This window comes from Stenella coeruleoalba (assembly GCF_951394435.1).
Source record: "Stenella coeruleoalba genome assembly, chromosome: 18".
NCBI classification, from domain to species: Eukaryota; Metazoa; Chordata; class Mammalia; order Artiodactyla; family Delphinidae; genus Stenella; species Stenella coeruleoalba.
This window is the reverse complement of record NC_137164.1, coordinates 4,877,231-4,895,564: the sequence shown is the minus strand read 5'-3', so window position 1 is coordinate 4,895,564 and position 18,334 is coordinate 4,877,231. Positions and strand designations below refer to the sequence as shown.

Sequence of the window (18,334 nt, the reverse complement as noted above, 5' to 3'; positions counted from 1 at the left end):
AGATTCAAGCTGTTGGCTTAATCAAGTCTTTCTGAAAAAAGTTACAACCTGATTACTCCAAAAACCTCCAACTATAATCCAAGTCCTTTGAATGCCAACAAGGAAAGGAAAGAGAAGAGGTTAAAAGCAGCTGAAGCAGCAACGCCACTGCTGGAGTTCCAACCCTTTCACAAGGAAGAAGCATAAGCAGGCACGGCTGTAAACAATAAACGTTAACTCTCAACAGCAACAACAAGGAGTGGAAGGGCAGACACGACACCCAGCACCTCTTTGGTCAAGAGCATAAAACCTGAACAGGCAGATGGAGCCCCTGCCCAAGCAGTTTCGGCTTCTTGGGATGACCACAGACTCGAGCAGTCAGAGAATTAACACGCTCTACTGCTGGTGTGCCCGTCAGAGCGGGCACCAGTACATACCCTCGTGGACCTTCCCGTGTCGCTTCAGACTGCTGGGGGAGGCAAAGTGTTTTCCACATCCTTCGTGGGTACACCTGGGTCAACAACACACGAGCGTTAGCTGATCCGTTTTCAGACAGAACTGTACTTAAATAGTATGTCGTCCTCATCCTGCCAAAGTTTCCTCTTCCCACAACCAAACCAGTCATAAAAATGGGATTTCAAATTCAGACCTAGTTGTAGATGAAATGCAAGTTACTTCACCAGCCTTGGGCAGAACAAACTGAGAGAAAAAAGTCATTACTTTTTTTTTTGTTTATGTGATCACATTAAACAGTTTTCACCTTTATACCTCTGAAAATATACCGTTTTCATGGCAACAAAAAGATGGCTCGGGTAAACACCTAAGCCATCCTGAGTCATGTGCGTCTAGTTTTTCTAATGATGTTGCCATGGGATGGTGTGAAAAGAAAACAGCAGCAGATGCATGGCCTCTGGGCGCCCCTTCTGCGCTCAGGCCACCAGCGGCACAGGAAGAGGCGGCAGAGCTGCAAGCAGGGACGGGCACTGTCAACGGCAACAAGTCCCAGGCAGGGGACCGCCCAGCCGTGCAAAGCGCCAGCCAGGGCTCGCAGGACGGCCATCAGCAGGTGCCCTTTGCAGGTGTCTTCCAACGCGTCCAGTCACCTCTTCCTGTTCCTCCTGAAACCCTCTCTGATGCAGGCTAAGCCCAGATACCTTTGTTCTACAGGAAAGGAATACTTAGCATCTGCATAAGGACATTTCGCGCCACTGAACAGGCTCTATTTGAGTAGTTAAGACATAAGCCTTACCTTCAAGCTTAACCACAATTGTACTAATTTCACAAATTATTCTGAAACACATTAAATCTTTCTGTTAGAGAAACAAAAGCACAAACTTGTGAAATGCCCAATACATAAATGGGCATACACTGTACAACTTAACAGGAAAATGTTGATTAAGAAACTGCTTCTGAGCATTGGTATGCAACCTATGCATTTTAATCTTATCCCCACCTGAACTTTAAGAGGTTTCACCCACGTAAGGTACCTACTTGAACGGCGGTTCGTTGGTGTGCTGGCACTGATGGATTTTCAGCTGCTGATGCTTCTTAAAGGTCTTCTTACAACCTTCAAAACTGCACTGTTTAAGTAAAGGTTTGGTAGTCTCAAAAACAAATCCAGAACAGTTCATAACAGAATCCTCTCAAGATAAAAATATCGCAGAAATTACATACTTGCTACTTTCACCCACTTAGTTACTATAAAATTCAAGAAGCTTTGAAGAGTAACACATATGAAACAGCAAAAACGATTCATTTGGGGTAGTCTACCAATAATATACTTTAATTAGCAAAAAGTCTGCTTTCAAAATAAACCATTATTATGATAGCTAGTGTCAAACTAAATTCAGATATTTGACCAACAAAATTTGGTTGATGAAAATTTTAGACACACAGGCAATAAACATAAAAAAGTCAGAATTTAAGCCTATAAAATCATTCATACTTACTACATATTGTTTTTGCTGGTTTTCATGTTTGCGTTCAAAATGTTTCTTCAAGTTTGCTTTTGTGTTGAATTTCTGATCACAGCCACTAGCTGTACAACTGTTGGGAAATTGTGTAAAAACCAAAATATTAACAAACCAAGGGAAGAGAAATTTTAAGATGTGTACATCCTCCCACTTTATAAAAGCTAATTATTCCAAAGTATAATAAAAAATAGTCTTTAACAAATTCCAAAGTGTTAAGCCATACCACATAACGCCTCTCAATCTGACGTGATTATATGTAACGAGAGATGCATTTTCTTGTTAGGCTTCTGAAATTAAGCACAGTGTAGCAGACATTATACAGTGGACAGAGGGAAGATGAAAAACACTAGTTCCAAAAGCCTAAACCCTGCTTAGACTTAAATCATGCTTAAGTTAAACTGTTCTCAGGTTAGAATCTGATAACTTTAATTTTGCTTGAAATGTCTCTACAAACTACATTTCCAAAAAGACCTCAAACAAACAAAACAAACAAACAAAAAAACTGGTTTCAGCTTATCATTAGAGGTAAAAAACAGATATTTACAGAACCATAAACCATTAGGCCCTGTGACATATCACCAAGCCGGTGTAGCTCCCCTTAATGAGTGTTTCTATATCTTGACTTTGAATTATCTAAATTCTTTGTGATTTTTAATATGTGCTCTTTTTGTGATGAGTTTTCATAAGCCGGATGGATGAAGCAGGACTTCCTTTACAAGCCCTCATCTTACCCATCATTCACCGATAAACCCCGAATAACACTCCTATCAGGCACCACACTATCCACAGGGACAGGCAGAAAAAGGTGCAGAGTGACGGGGGGAGAAATGCCCAGAGGCCACTGGAAGGACACAAGAGGGGTGCTGTGGCAGAGACCACCCACCCCGAGTTCCAACACGTGCTATTTCTGACCTCAGGAACAAAACGCTGACTTTCAGCTGGGTTCACAGCCAACAGAAACAGAGCTTCTTCCAGCCTCCCTTGTGGTCCCACCGCTAAGTGCTGGCCCATCCTGCTCAGCTCCCACAGGTGTCTAAAAAGGGGGCACACCTCTTTTGCCCCTCCCTCCATCCCAGTGGCAGGAATGCTTATGTGACAGCTGGAGCTCCGACAGCCATCTTGGACCATGAGGACTGCAGAGGAAGTTAGGAAGAGCCCCTATCCACCTCGGCCTTTCTGCATCTTAGTTATGCAAGAGAAACAGAGACTATCCTGTTTAAGCCTCTATTGGGCTGAGTTTTCCGTCACTCTTGACTTCAATCCTGACACAGACATCTAACCCAACACCACTGTGGGGCGGGACAGGGCCAGGAAAAGTCCTGCCAGGAACCAAACAGCAGAGACAGGGGGCGTGAGACACCCTGGCAAAGCTGGGGGTGGGAGTGCTGCTGCCCAGTTAAGAAGAGCTGGACCACCACTTCCTGTCAGTCCAGCAAATGGGGCAAGACCACAAAAGTGCCCAGGCACAAAGGTCATTACATAAGCAGTGCTCAAAACCACTGCCCAGCTTTAGGAAAGGAAGCAATCTGGAGGGTGATGTGAGAGAGGGCCGGGGAAACAGACTTCAAGTGAGGCGTGCAGGCCAGCGCCTGAACCGAGACACGGGCAGCTGGGGGAGGGGAGAGGCCCTGAGGGTAAGGACAGCCCTTGCAGACCTTCTGCTGTGGAGGACAGGAGGGAAGAACCAGGAGTCCTGCGGGTCAGCAAGCAGGCAGTGATGCCGCCTGACAAGAACAGGACCAAAGACAAAGCTTGTGGACTGTCAGGGACCTGGGCCCCACGGAACCAGGGAGACAGCCAAATAACGCCGCGCAGCAAGCAGCTGGACTCGGGGATCTGGCGCTAAAGAGAGGGATGTGGGCTGGAGAGCGAGCCGGAAGAGACACTGCAGTCGTCCTGCTCCAGCAGGAGTAGCCCTCGCTGTTCTCTCCAACCCGCGCATCCACATCCACCCCCATTTTTATTTAAGACTTAGTGTTTTAAATAGTATACGGCCACTTAGCTCAGAAACCAGAGGCCTGGAGAGGGACACAGCTGCATGGTTCCTTCCAGCCCTGCCCCTACCCACCCAGGACTCCCACCACTCCCAAGACAGGCAACAACGTTCTTTAGTTTTGCTATGTAGCCTTTAGGATTTCTTTACACAAACAGAAGCAAATACAAATAGAGGACTTGTTGTCTACCTCCCCTGCTCCTTTTTACACACAAACAGGTAGCCCGAAATACACTCTCTTGGGAACCTTGGTTTTTCAACTAATAAGCCCCAGAGATTTTCTTAGTTTCACAGGGAACACCTGCATTCCTTTTTCCCCTCTGTATAGTATTCCACGGGTGTGGATATACTTTACCTGGTCCTTCCTGATGAGCAGGAGGGCTGCTCCCATCTGTGACTTAACAAGCCCTCCAGGTGATTCTGATGGACCCCAAATTTGAGATCCACTGCTTTAAAGTAGCTGGTTTAAAAGAAAAGCAGTAATATCTACCTTTTCAGAGATAATGAGCAACTCTGTCAGAGAAGAATGAAATTAACACTGGCATGGCAGAGGAGTGGGGGCTTAATTGAAAGAAAGAGAAGATAAACTATTAAAGCTCTACTTCCTCGTTCATATGTCTCTTATCCCAGCAGCTGACTGGTTCGTAAAGACCCTGATGATACAGAGCCCAGAATCTGCCAGGGAACCATGTTCCATCTGGTCTGAACTTTACGAGGTTGATTTCCCATTTAGGATACACTTTAAAGGGAGACGAGAGGATGCAAACTCAAGACAACTTCGGATGAACGCGTCCCTGAAGTTATCACACGCAATGACCCACAAGGCCCCAACGCTCTTTGCACATTCCAAACCCTGTCTCAGGAGATGCAGGCCGAAGCAGCTCCGCTTTCTTCACCTCGAAGGTCATCAGCCAATTTTCTGTGCCAAACGCCGCCCACTTCCGAGGCCTGAAGACAGTTCTCTACTTACACAAAGGGCTTTTCTCCAGTGTGAACCAGGGCGTGGCGGCTGAGGTGCCAGTCCCTGACGAAGGCCTTGCTGCACCCGTCATGGTCACAAACAAACGGTCTCTAGCAGGAAGGCGACAAAAAGCACGTCAATCCTGCCTGCGTCAGTGGCTCTGGTGTTACTTCAAGCCCTAAACTATCTGATGGGCAAAGCCGTGGACTCTGTCTGTAGAGGTGGTTTCCACCCAGTAAGTGCTGAGCACCTGCTACAGGAGGCCAGGCAAGGATCTCCCGCCTGGGGTTACACGACAACCGAAATGCCGCAGCTGCTCACAAAGTCGCTGCAGCAGGTTCTGTTCCAGGAACACCATGTGAAACCAGCGGGCAGCCTTCACAGTAACCGTACAGTACTGTGAACCTGCTCCTGACCTACACCCGGCTTCAGCAGCGGCCCCCTTAAAGATTTCCTGCCGGCTCTCAGCGCGGCCTGCGCGCACTGATCCTCTCCTTCCGCACAGCATCTCCGCATCCACTCAGAGCCCAGGGCGGGCGGTCTCATCTGGACAAGCCCACTGTCTGCTCAGAGAACGCCCGGCACAGCTACAGAAGAGTGTGTCACAACCGAGAAAGCTCACAGGTGCCCGGACACACACAGCTCACGGCCCGAAGTGCAACCACCACGTGGGACCCGGCAGTTGGGAGGAAGGGCTTCCACTCTGAACCCGTAGGAAAAGCCAAAACATGTCCCCCTTATAACCAGTTCTGTGCACTTAACTATGGAAAACATGCCCCAGAACAGTCCAGGAAGGAGGTACCAAGGCCTCAAAGGACGCTACTGGTAGCAAAGCAGGTGGACAGGAAGACAAGAGCTGCGTTACCAGGGCAGGTGCACAGAACTCTGCACAGCCTGTCATGCAGGACGTTCGAAAAATGTCTGTCAAATTAATGTGAGATTTGGGATGACATGACTCCAAGTTTTCTAGCCTGTGTGAAGGAAGCTGGGAGTGCCAATATCCTAAATACAGCCCACAAGTCTGAAAGGAAACGTGAAGTCTAATCGGGACATCCTGGTAACAGGGCCCAGAATTTAGGGGGGTTGAACGGGCGAGAGGAAAGAGAGGAAGGCGAAGCATAAAGCACGTCATGAAGGAAGCCAGTCACAGGGTAAGAAGAAGCCAAGAGAGTGGGGCAGGTGGAGAACCTCGAGGGCGGGAGAGGAGCCAGGGGAAAGGGTCAGTGAGCGGGACAAGGTCCCGGGGAGGGAACGGTCAGCCTTCAAATGCTGCAGGGGTGAGGGGGACGGGCAGCGTGAGGACACACAGAGGGATGACCTGTAAGTCAGGAAAGTGCTAGGAGCGGAGGCAGGAGCTGCAGCACCCTGGTTAACGGCCTTCAGCTGAGGCCCTGAAAAGCCAGACTGCCAAATCCTGGGAAACTCGGCCAATTCCTAGGCCTCCATGAGCCGCCCTTTGCTCACCTGTCACCTTCCAAAGGCTTCCTACTGCTCTCAAAACAAAACGCAGGCTCTAAACCCACTGGTACCCTGGCCTACAAATGATCCTCCAGGCGTGCCCCTCAGGCTCCCCTTGAATGGTTCCCCCACCCAATCACGTTGGCCGGCGTCCACCCCCAGGACCACACGCTCCTCTGGCAGTTCTCTCTGCCCGGGCTGTTTCTCCCCCAAATGTCTGCAGGGCTGGGACCTTTCCTTCTCATTCAGGTCAAGAGAGAGGCCTCTCCCGACCACCCTCCTGCAGCCCTCTCTTCACTGCGTCGCATTCCTACTTATTCCGCTATCCTCCCGCTTACAGCATAAGGTCCCTGACGGCAGAAGCCTTGCCTGTCGTAACTGCTGCTCTCCGGGCCAGGACGGTACTGAACTATGAATGAACGAACACATGCTGCTTGCAAACCTCCAGTACTCTAAAGTTCTCCTCCATTCCGGTCCCAGGAGGCGGGGCCTTTTAAGGCAGGTTGTGGGTGGGCGTGGGAGGGAGTATTCCAACCTTGCAAATATTTACACGTTATGGGGACGTGGTGACTGGCCACCACTCAAGGTCAAAGAAGGGGAAAGTGTTGCTTAGTGAGCCCTGAGCCCACGGCAAGGATATCTCGGTCCTAGAACTCCCTGTCTACTTCCCCAGGCCTTCCCTGCCCTAAGGCATGGCTGGTTCGCTTGTGCGTCCCGGAGGCCAAAGCTGAACGCGTCTGCGCACCCACGCGCGGGACCTTCGGGCAGCGCCCACCTGGCGCGCACCGCACCCCTAGTCCCCGGCCTGGACGCCACGCCCCCCGCGGCCACGCCTTCGGCCTCGTTACCTCCCCCGTGTGCTTGCACAGGTGCGCGTCTAGTTTCCAGGCCTTGTTGTAATTGGCGCTGCAGTCGGGGAAGGAGCAGATGAACCTCTGACGGGGCGCCGGGGGCAGCGAGGCTAGGCTCTCGCCGGCCGCGACGAACGCGTCGGCGATGGTCAGGGACGACACCGCCTCCGCGACAGAGGCCGGCGGCTCCAGGGTGCCCAGGGTCAGGCACTCGGCCACGTGCTGAGCCACGTGCCACGAACCGAGGCCGACCGACCGCTCCGTGAGATCCTACGCGCGATCCGACTGCACTTCCGGTAGCGCGGCCCCGGCGGGGCGGGGCTGGAGCGCCGGCGTAGTAGCGCATGCTCCGAAAAGCTCCTCGCCGGCCCGCTTTTGCGCATGCTCTGAGAAGCTCCTCGCCGGCCCCCGCCCCTCCCGCCCTGGGGCAGGAGCGGAAGGGAGGAAAGAATGGCCAGGCCCTCATCCTCCCCCGCCCCCAGCAAAAGGTGCCCGCGAGTCGCAGGCCCTGTGATGGACCCCGAGGCGACTGTTAAATGTGTTCCCATCCGCCACCACCCTTTTCGAAGTACTACCCTTGCATGATCTAAACTATCCAGTTCTTACTACAAGCTGGGTTTGTCTTCTTTATGGATTCATTTCCTGCAAGCGCTCTACATGCTCCCTCTGCAAGCCCCCTGGCAGTGCATCCTAAACTTGCTTAAAATCACGTGGAAACCTTTTTAAAACTTCCAAGCCCAGAGCATATACCGGACCAATTAAATCACAGTTTCTGTCACTGGGAAACGGGAATCCGTAGTCTGGAAATTCCCCAGGTGATTCCAACGTTCAGACAAGTTTGGGGACCATGGCCCTGAGGCCTTGCTGCTCTGAGTGTGGTCTTCGGGTCAGCAGCATCGTTCGTTAGAAATCGGAACCTCGGACCTGCTTGAATCGGAGAGGTCTCCAGGTGATGTGACGCACCTTGGAATTTGAGAAGCACTGTTCACAGGCTTGAATGGTATGGGTATCTTTATGGGGACCACATGTTTAAAGGACATCCTTGGACGAGGATAACAATGACAGGATGGCCTGATGTTCCCCCAGGTGTGTACTTTTCACAGACTGCATCACTTTGAATCATTTGGCAAGCCCTTGTCTGATGGTGATGAGCAGTCCCTGCGAAGAAAGTGCAGTTTTGAAAACAAACCAGGACTCTCCCACGAGGATAATGGCCTGTCGTGTCGGGTCCTGAGGACTGGGAGAGGGAGTCTGGGACACGCATCCACATGCTGCTTTTCTCCTTTGCTGGTCCGACCCCTCTTCAGGGGACAAGTCCGCAGACAGCCCTGCTACAACTGTGCACATCTTAAATGGTTTCCCTGGTGCCGGTGCCGGCTACCTCCTCCGCACTCCGCTGCCCCCTGGCCGTGGCGGGGTTGCGTGGTAAACCTCTTCCTCTTCCGCCCTGCTCTTGGCCTCCTGACGCACACCGTGCCCCGTGCCTCTGCTCCTGCCTTCCCAACTTCTCCCATCTCCTTAACCAACTGTTCTTCACACCTTCTTCTCGGTACCCACGTCTTCGTACTCAGCCCTCTGATGTGAGGTGTTGTAGCGGGGAGCACCGACTTTGAGGTCTAAGTCTACATTTATTCCCTGTAGGACTTTGGATAAGGTTCTTTGAATCTCTTTTCTTACCTTTAAACTGGACCACTGGAGTCATTCTTGGAGTGAATGCGACTGTATTAACCGATAGTTCCATTTATTACGTGTCACCCCCTGAGCCAAGCACATTTCCCAGCAACTCTTAGCTCTCCCAACAACTCTGCATGTAAAGAAGCTGATACAACCCAGGCCGTGCCTTTTCTTTTCTTTCTTTCCTATGAACTGATCCATCGTCCACCTCTATCCTCTCTGCAGTTTACTCTTCAATGTGTTTTCAACATCCCACGTTTCTGAATGAGGAGCGGATTTTTTTTTTTTTTTTTTTGCTAAAGTAAAAACCATCAAGCAGTCACCTCCAACTCAACATTATTTGCAAGTGAAACAATCTTACCATCTCCACCTGGTTACACTCCCGCCCTCCCGCTTGCTCCCTGCCTTTCTCGCCATTGGCAGCGTGACCCTGTCTGCCACCCACGAAAATGTAGAACAGTGGTTCTCACCCTGGCAGTACACTGGAGTCACCAGGAGCTTCTGAAAAGGATGTCTCTTGGGCCCCACCCGCACCAGTGCAATCAGCCCCTGTCCCTCCTCCTTCCATCTGCCCATCCCTGGCCTGGCCGACTTGTGCACCTGCCTGTCCATTCCCTCCCACCTGCTGCCCAGCTTTGCTTTGCTCTGAGCCTGGACAGCTGAAACAGCCTCTCAACCGCTTTCCTACCTTAACACTCTCCTACCTCTAATCTCGCCGTAAAACACCTGAGACTTTCTAGGTTTAAGTTTGCGAGACTGGCATTTGCAAAGCATTTTTGTTCCTCTTAGCTATTATTCCTACAATTCAGGTAAAAGCACTCAGGTGGGAAATGGGGTCCCCGGGCTCAGGCCCCCTCCAGGCCCTGAATGGGCTTGGTAGTTTGGCAACCCAACTCTGAATCCTGGCTCTACCATTTACTATTTGGCCTCGAGAGAGAGTTATTTAATTCCTCTGAAGTGTGTGTTACCTGTACAATGGGAATAATGATATCTATGCCACAGTGTTGCTGGGAGATTTATATGAGACAGTTAATTCATGCGAGGTGCTTAGCTCAGGGCTCAACATAATAAGTAATCAAAAATTAGTAGCCTTTATTTTTTTCCCCACTTGCTGCTGGCTTATGCCTTCTATTCTTTTTTTTTTTTTTTTTTTTTTTTGCGCTACACGGGCCTCTCACTGTTGTGGCCTCTCCCATTGCGGAGCACAGGCTCCGGACACACAGGCTCAGCGGCCATGGCTCACGGGCCCAGCTGCTCCGCGGCATGTGGGATCTTCCCGGACCGGGGCACGAACCCGCGTCCCCTGCATCGTCAGGCGGACTCTCAACCACTGCGCCACCAGGGAAGCCCTGCCTTCTATTCTTACCCTTGAGTTGCGGTTGGCAGGCTGCTCTGACAGCTTCCAGTGAACACGGCTTACTGGTATTCACATCCTTGTGTGATTACCCACCCCCTTGGGGTAGACTGGACCCTGTGAATTGTTTCTAACTAATAGCATAAGGCAAAGGTGATGGGATGTGATTAGGTTACAAAACACTGGGACTTTCATCTTCCTAACAGACCTTCATTCCCTTCTGGGCTTGTGCACTGTGACAAAGCAGCAACCACGCTGGAGAAACCCACAGGGCAAAGAACTGAGGGTGGCCAACAGCCAACTAGGAACTGAGGCCCTCGGTCCAGCAGCCCTGGAGGAACTGAATCCTACCAACGACCATGTGAGCTTAGAAGCAGATCCTGCCCCAGCCAAACCTTGGGATGAAACCTTAACCCTGGCTGACTCCTTCATTGCAGCCTGGGAGAGACCCTGAAGCAGAGAACCTGGGTAAGCCATGCCCAGATTCCTGACCTGCAGAAATTGTGAGATAATAAGCGTGTGTTTGTTTACGCCAATAAATTGGGGGGTGATTTGTCCTGCAGCATAACGCAGAGTTACATTACACAAAATAACTCTAGACCTGGTAGTCCTGCGCTCACACTAGGGAGAGGGCATCTGAACAAAGAGGTTTCTGACCAGAGGGAGACCCTGACCCAGCATCCAACCATCACACAAGTTTCTTCCTATCCAAAAATCACACAGTGTGACAAGAACGCATGTAGTAATGGCGATAAATGGACAAAATAGCTTGAATGTGGACTGCCCTTCAATATGTGGTCCCTTTAATCCCGATTTTATTCTTATCTCCTAACGTTTACTTCTTCCGGTTTGGTCCAGCACAGACAAGGTGGTCAGCTAGGGCCACTGTCCTAGCAGATCAAGCAAAGCACCAGGACATCATCCCTGAAACCCACCTTTAACTTGAAGCTCTGTTCCTTCTTTTATAGGCATGCCATAGAAAGACTTTTGGATTCAGCCCCAATTGCCACTAACTACTTGAGTGTGACTTTGGGCAACTCTCCGCAACCTGCTTTGCCTAGTCTGTGAAATAGAGGAGACCCTGCCCTGCCTTCCTCTCACAGTTGCTAAGGGCATCATATGGGAACTTGGCGAGTTAACTGACCTCTCTGAACCTCAGTTCTCCATCAGCCAACTGAGGACAATAGTACCTACTTCACAGATTGTGAGGATTAACAAGAAAATACACGTAAAACACCTTTGCCAACCATGAAGTGCTAGCCATCTGTAAACTGTTACTGACACTAGGTTCTCAAATATTGGCTCAAACAAAAGGTGAATGAGCCAAGGTCATCCCAAGGATGACCAAGGTAGGATTGAGCAAGAGAGATTCCACCCCTCGGCCACATCCTCAATATAGCCAGTCTCCCCCGTCCCTCAGGGAGCCTCCGGGGTCACTGATCATCTAACCAGTCAGGAGAGGTTCCCCAGGCATCACCTGTACCTTTGTCCTTGCTCCTCTGTCAGCAGAGTCCTCGCCCTCTTGCAGCATCTGTTCTTGGACCGCCTCCCACCCCGCCACGACCTCCCCGGGAACCATCAGTGGGCAGTGGGAGACGCGGGACACCTCCCTTCTTGGCTGTCCGCTCACCACGCAGTTCCAGCCTGGCTTCTCCAATTAGCCCTCCTCTCGCTTCAGTCTGATCGTTGAATTTTCCTGCAGCTGTAATTGCCCCACCAGGGTACCGCCACGGGCCTGTGCTTAATCACTCCCACCCACTTCAAACCCATCTGAGCCGGGAGCAGCCAGATTCCATCTAGTTAGTGAGCCCTAATTGCTCTCTGATTACCCACAGGGTCAGGTGCTTGAATGCTCACAGTTTCCATCCACAGCCCGTGCAAGATTTTTGCGTTTGATAATTTCCTCCATCAGCTTTTTTCACCGAGCGCCCAGAGACGCCCCCGGCAGAGCTGAGCGGGAGTCCTCGCCCCATTTATGGATGGCTGCTTGGTTTACCTTAGGGGTGGAATCCATCCGTCTCCCTTTACTGCCTCATCTCTGTCCAGTCCACCATCATCTCACCTGATCTCCAGGTGCATCCTGCAGCCAGGGTCCCCCTCTCCAGTCCTTTCTCCACACGACTGCTAAGGGATCCTTTCCAAAAGCCAAGGATTTCAGTGGTGTCCTAGAGCCTTTAGGATAAAGCCCTGACTCCTTACTGTACCCCGCACGGCCTCAATTCGCACCCCTCCCACTTGGTCCAAGCCCCCCACCCCTGCTCGGTCCAACCCCCATGAGCTTCCTTCATTACTCACACCTGCCCATCACCCACTTCCCCGCATACTCTCCTCTCAGTTTTGTATCACACTCTCTTCTCATAGAGCCTATAGATTTCCCAACACTGCTATGAAGAAATAGGAACCATCTCTTTTCAGATAGAGGGTTGTGTGGAGAGAGGATGGGAAGGGCAGGGGTCTCCTGGCTCCTTGGGGTGTCTGGGGCCGTGTTTCAGAACCTGCAGAATGTATCCTGGAAAACCACGGCTCTAATGTCTGTGATGATACAAACTTGACCCGGGACCTTAAAAGGACCTCTATTAATATTCACTTACCTGTGGAGAAGAGAAATTATCTGGTCTCAAGCATTAGTTTTCTAGAAATAGGAATTTGAGTGCATGTTGAAACAGCTGCTGCCTCTCCTGTGTAGGTCCCTGCCCTTATATAAAAAGAGGAAATGCCTTCATCTAGTTGCAGCTGCAGAGGAATGAAATGGTTCTGTTCCATTTTTCTCTTTTCCAGGCCTTTTGTCATTCTTTTACCCAGTGGATATGGGGATATATGTATATGTATAGCTGATTCACTTTGTTATAAAGCAGAAACTAACACACCATTGTAAAGCAATTATACTCCAATAAAGATGTTAAAAAAAATCTGGTTTATATGGGTATTTCCTCTACCAAATGTAGAAAAAATATATACTCCACTGCACACCAAAAGCTCTTCCTTTGTCACCCTTAGAGCCCATCATTACAACTGGGGGGAGGGGGCGTCATCCCCAGGGTCCTCTCCTCAGAAAATACCCACACACATCTCAGCAGACAGATACTGCATACAATTTAATGGAGGGTGGACTCAGCTTACGAATTCCTGCTCCAGAGGGTGAGTAGAAAAAGATTTTTCAAAAGTAACACTTGGGGCAGCTGAGACTAATGGAGCTGGCATGCCGGTTGGAATTTTCGATCTTTTGGTTGCTTTCTGTGGTACGATTTCAAGTCTGAGGTTTGTGACTGTTCCCGGTGGGGCTTGTCTCCGGCGCAGCGGCTCCTCCAGAATCCCAAAGGGTGGGCATCCGGGGAGAGGCAGTGCTGTCTTCCGGAAGGGAGTGTGCTCTTCCCTGGGACGGTTTGCGACAATGCGTTCTGTCCACAAGCAAGTGGCTGACGTCCTTGCCTCCCCCCAGAGTCATGACATTGGTGATGCTCTCAGTGATGGCACAGAGCGACAAGGCGGGCAGACCTGCATGTAATGGCTCAAGGTTGGTTCTTGCAGCTGTTAATTGGGGCTCTCTGTGTGAGATGCTGGGCCAGCCCCACGTGGTGCTCAGGGACTGCACCCCGGAGCCTCCGAGCAGACACCTCAAAGTCACCTGGGCCAGTGCCGGGTGAGCGGTTAAGTGTTACAGTGAGATCGCCCCTTGTCTGCAGCAAGGTTGGTGGAGAAAGATTTTATGTGGTTTTTTTTAAAGACTTTTTTTGACGAATTCGTTACAGTATAGCTTCTGCTTTGTTTTGGTTTTTTGGCCACGAGGCACGTGGGATCTTAGCTCCCCGACCAGGGATCGAACCTGCACCCCTTGTGTTGGAAGGCAAAGCCTTAACCACTGGACCACCAGGGAAGTCCCGATTTTATGTGTTTTAATCATGACATCAGATACAAACTCTTCATTAAGCTTCTATTGAGCAATACATGAAAGTATGTAAATCTGGGAGAAAATGAAAAGGACTGGTTTCTCTTTCAAAGTTACTTTGAGCATTAAAAATTTTTTTGTTGCTGGTCGTATTTGCAAAAAAGTGCTGTTTGAGTGTTATAATTGTATTAAAATGTGTACTAAAATTGTACTGAAATGTATTAAGCCCTGTTGTTTCTATTTCACTGCACGGGGTACGGCAGACTGTATATAACGAGCGTGCTTTCCCCGAGCGCAGCCGTCCAGCATCAAGCCCCCTGCGGAGGGAGGAGCTGTCTGCGCCCGTGATTCCAGGGGCTCAGGAAGAACTTGGCCCCGAATGGTCCTTTGCTTCATGCTTGAAAGTACACACTGAGGTATTTGGGTACCTGAAAAGAAACCAGCAAATACCCCCAGGAAGGTGGGTGTGAAGACTCCAGGAGCCCTGGGGGGACGAGTTGGGTTTATTGCTCATCCCTGGAGCCTGGGAGAGTCTGGCTGGAGGTGCAAATTGGAGAGTTTCGAACTAGATTTTTAGGACCTTTAGCGATTTAAAAGCCACCTCCCAGATAATTTTACATTTCTGAGGCCTATCACCAGCCTTCTGGGCGCCAGCACCCAGCACACTCCCAAGGCGCGCCCCGGGGCTGCAAGGCCCCCCACCTGGCCTTGGCCAGGGGTGAGAGGCAGCCCAGCAGCCCAGCCTGCAGGGGCGGGAGCCTGGCCCTGCCTCCCCCTCCCACATCTAGGGGACCCTGTCCCCTACTAGTTCCCCTCGGAGCACTTCCTTCACAAATTCTGCCCACAAACTCAGTCTCAGGGTCTGCTCTGGCGAACCAAGATTCAAATCATTTTATAAGGTTTATTCCAAAAAACAACAGGCCTCTGCCAGCCCCACCCGGCCTCTCTCCAACCTCTTGTTCTCCAGAAGCAACAATTTTACATTCATCTCAGCTTTTTTTCTTTTTTTTTGGTATGTTCCTTTACATCTCTAAATAACATTTTCATAGTGCTACTTCTCGATTTTTCAGTTTTAGCCAGTTTCTACTGATTTTTCCTTATGGGATATGAAGATTAAGAAAAAGAGACAGACACACACACACATACACACACACACTTTCTCCATTCTCCTAAATGGTTATGAAGTAACAATACTGCTAGGTTACTCTTATATAGAATTTGCCACATGCCAGGCATTGTTCTAAGCATTTCACATGTATTAGTTCATCTACTATCCCCCCAAACCCTATGCAATAGGTTCTGTTATGATCCCCATTTTACAGATAAGGAAATTGAGTCAGAGTGAACGGCCTGCCCACCCGCACAGCTCATAAGTGGGTTATTATGATTGAGTAAAGATTTGGACCTAGTCGGTCTGGCCTCAGGGTCTGTGCTCTCAATCACGGTTATATGGCTGGGATTATGCCGTAACTTTAGTGAGACCAGACTTCAGGATTTTTACTAATATGATTATATCAGTGCTATCAACAGCTGATCCAGGTAGTAAACTGTGATTTCTCTTTCCTTCTTGCAAAACTTCTTAATTTAGCCAGAGTTTAAAAGCTGTTTTTTTTGTTGTTGTTGTGGCTTACCTGGTCTTTTGTGTTTTTTGTACTTATCTCTAATTCAGCCTAACTGCCGAGAGTCAGCTAGAGCTTCTCTCAACACGCTCCAACACATCAGGCATTCTTTCAGCTTTATCTTCTTGGAGAAATTTCTCCTGGAGCACTTCTGACCTGTTCCCATCTGGACTGACTGCTCCCAGGACCTGCTACGGAAACTGGAAACTCTGAGGGTCCTCTCCTTCTCCTGGTGTCCTGACATCTCACGAGGATACACAGAGGTGTGTCTCGTTGTGGCCTGTTTTCACCATTGGGCTGGGCACAGAGTGGACTCTTGTAATCTGAAACCCATGCCCTGAATCTTTGGAGATTTTCTTGGATTACTTCTTAAATGATGCCCTTAATCCTCTAATGTTTTCATCTGTTCATTTCTATTTTTTTTTCTTTTTGATCTGTTTTCTGGAAGATTGCCCCAGCTTTATCTTCTAACCTTTCTATTGAGTTTTTCAAATATTCTATACTATTTTTGTTTTTATATCTTCTGCTATCATGTTTAAATTTTTAAAAATTTGCTCTCTTTTTTTAAACATGTATGCTTTTTCTTTATCAATTTATGTCTTTCATTGTATCCTATGCTCTGGCTTCTGCCCTTAGCACTCTCATGAAACATTTGCCCAAGTCTGTTTATTCGTCTGCTTGTTGATTTGTTTGCTTCTTTCTTTCTTATTGAGGTATAGTTGATTGACAATATTATGTAAGTTTCAGATGTATAACATACTGATTCACAATTTTTAAGGATTATACTCCATTTATAGTTACTATAAAATGTTGGCTACATTCCTTGTGCTGTACAATATATCCTTAGAGTTTATTTGTTTTATACATAGTAGCTTATACCTCTTAATCCCATAACACTATCTTGTCCCTCTCTACTTCCCTCTCCCCGCTGGTAACCACTAGTTTGTTTTCTAGATCTGTGAGTCTGTTTCTTTTTTGTTATATCCACTGGTTTAATTTTTTAGATTCCACATATAAGTGATATCATACAGTACTTGTCTTTCTCTGTCTGGCTAATTTCACTAAGCATAATATTCTCTAGGCCCAGCCACATTGCTACAAATGGCATTACTTCATTCTTTTTTGTGGCTGAATAATATTCCATTGTATATATATGGAATATATATATATATATATATATATTTTTTTTTTTTTTTACATCTTTTTTATCCATTCCTCTGTTGTTGGGTTGCTCCCATGTCTTGGCTACTGTAAATAATGCTTCTAGGAACACTGGGGTACATGTATATTTTCAAAACAGTGTTTTTGGGTTTCTGGGGTATGTACCAGGAGCGGAATTGATGGATTACTAATTATTAGAGAAATGCAAATCAAAACCACAATGAGGTGTCACCTCATACCTGTCAGAATGGCCATCATCAAAAGTCTACAAATAACAAATGTTGGCAAGGATGTGGAGAAAAGGGAGCCCTCCTGCACTGTTGGTGGGAATGTAAATTGATACAGTCACTATGGAGAACAGTATGGAGGGTCCTTAAAAAACTGACCGTGCAGTTTTGACTCTTCAATTGTAGCAAGCAGCCAGGCTTGCTGCGGCTTCGCAAACGCAGGTTTGCCGGGCGATCCCAGATTTCTTCTGAGAAGAAACCAAACAGAGCCACTTTGTGGTGGAAAAACGATGCACACGTTTCAGCCTAAAACTTGAATTAGGTTCTATATGACATGGGCGGGTGTCAATGTATCTGCATACTCTCATACCCTTGGTTCCTCCCACACGGTCGGGAAGCATTTTAAAGTGGTCAGCAAATGTTGACAGCAATCTACACTTGTCCCGCTAACACATTTACCACAGGTAATTAACTTAACTACCTGATAAAAATGTTATTGGTGTGCTATAATGCTCACTGTTTTCAGAAGAGACTTTGACTGACAGTTGCCCACACTGTGTCCTCGGTTATCTTTATAGGCACGTAATCGAATCCAAATTCGGTCATTAGTTTGTGATTTGATCGAAGTAAACAGCTACACTGGATAGTCGTGATCCCCAAACGTTTATTGTTTGCCCCAACCATGTGGTTTGGATTTTTATGTTGTGAAAAATAATAATAAATTAGATTGCTCTCCAAGGCTGTTGAAAGCTGTGCAGCCACGCTCTGCGTCTAGTTCATCAGAGATGATACGAGATGCAGAACGTCCATTTGTAGGCATCAGGACTCGTGCTGCGGCTCCTGGGAGCAGCAGTCATTTCATGGGGGCCGTTTAGGGGTGCAAACAGCTGCATATGCTGCGTTCTCGAGGCCCACAGAGCGAACCCCCCCCCAGTGCACACGGGGGGCGACTTTCAGAGTGCGGCTGCCACCTGAGCTCGGGCTGTCTGCTCCTCCAAGCTCCCACGTCACCTGCGTCTGCAGGGCTGTCATAAACAGCTTTGCCAACACGTATCAGCTGTGACTGGTGATGCCTGTGTGCTTTTCTGCACACAAACTTCGGCCCTCAAATAAGCAAACCTAAGCTCCCAACTTGAACTCTCGTTACAAGAGACGTTTTTTAAGGACGTGGTGACTGATGCGGGATGACTGCCCGGAG

General features: G+C 48.8%; 1 protein-coding gene across 1 annotated transcript in view; it reads right to left on the bottom strand.

Moving 5' to 3' along the window:
- Positions 1–18,334, bottom strand: part of GTF3A (general transcription factor IIIA) — a gene marked incomplete at its 5' end in the record, with an annotated part of 91,692 nt that overhangs the window by 4,029 nt on the left and 69,329 nt on the right. Inside the window, 5 exons of the mRNA XM_079903326.1 lie at positions 417–490; positions 1,471–1,559; positions 1,929–2,025; positions 4,916–5,016; positions 7,213–7,485. Coding sequence (XP_079759452.1) covers positions 417–490; positions 1,471–1,559; positions 1,929–2,025; positions 4,916–5,016; positions 7,213–7,485 — 634 coding nt within the window. The remainder of the gene's footprint in view (positions 1–416; positions 491–1,470; positions 1,560–1,928; positions 2,026–4,915; positions 5,017–7,212; positions 7,486–18,334) is intronic.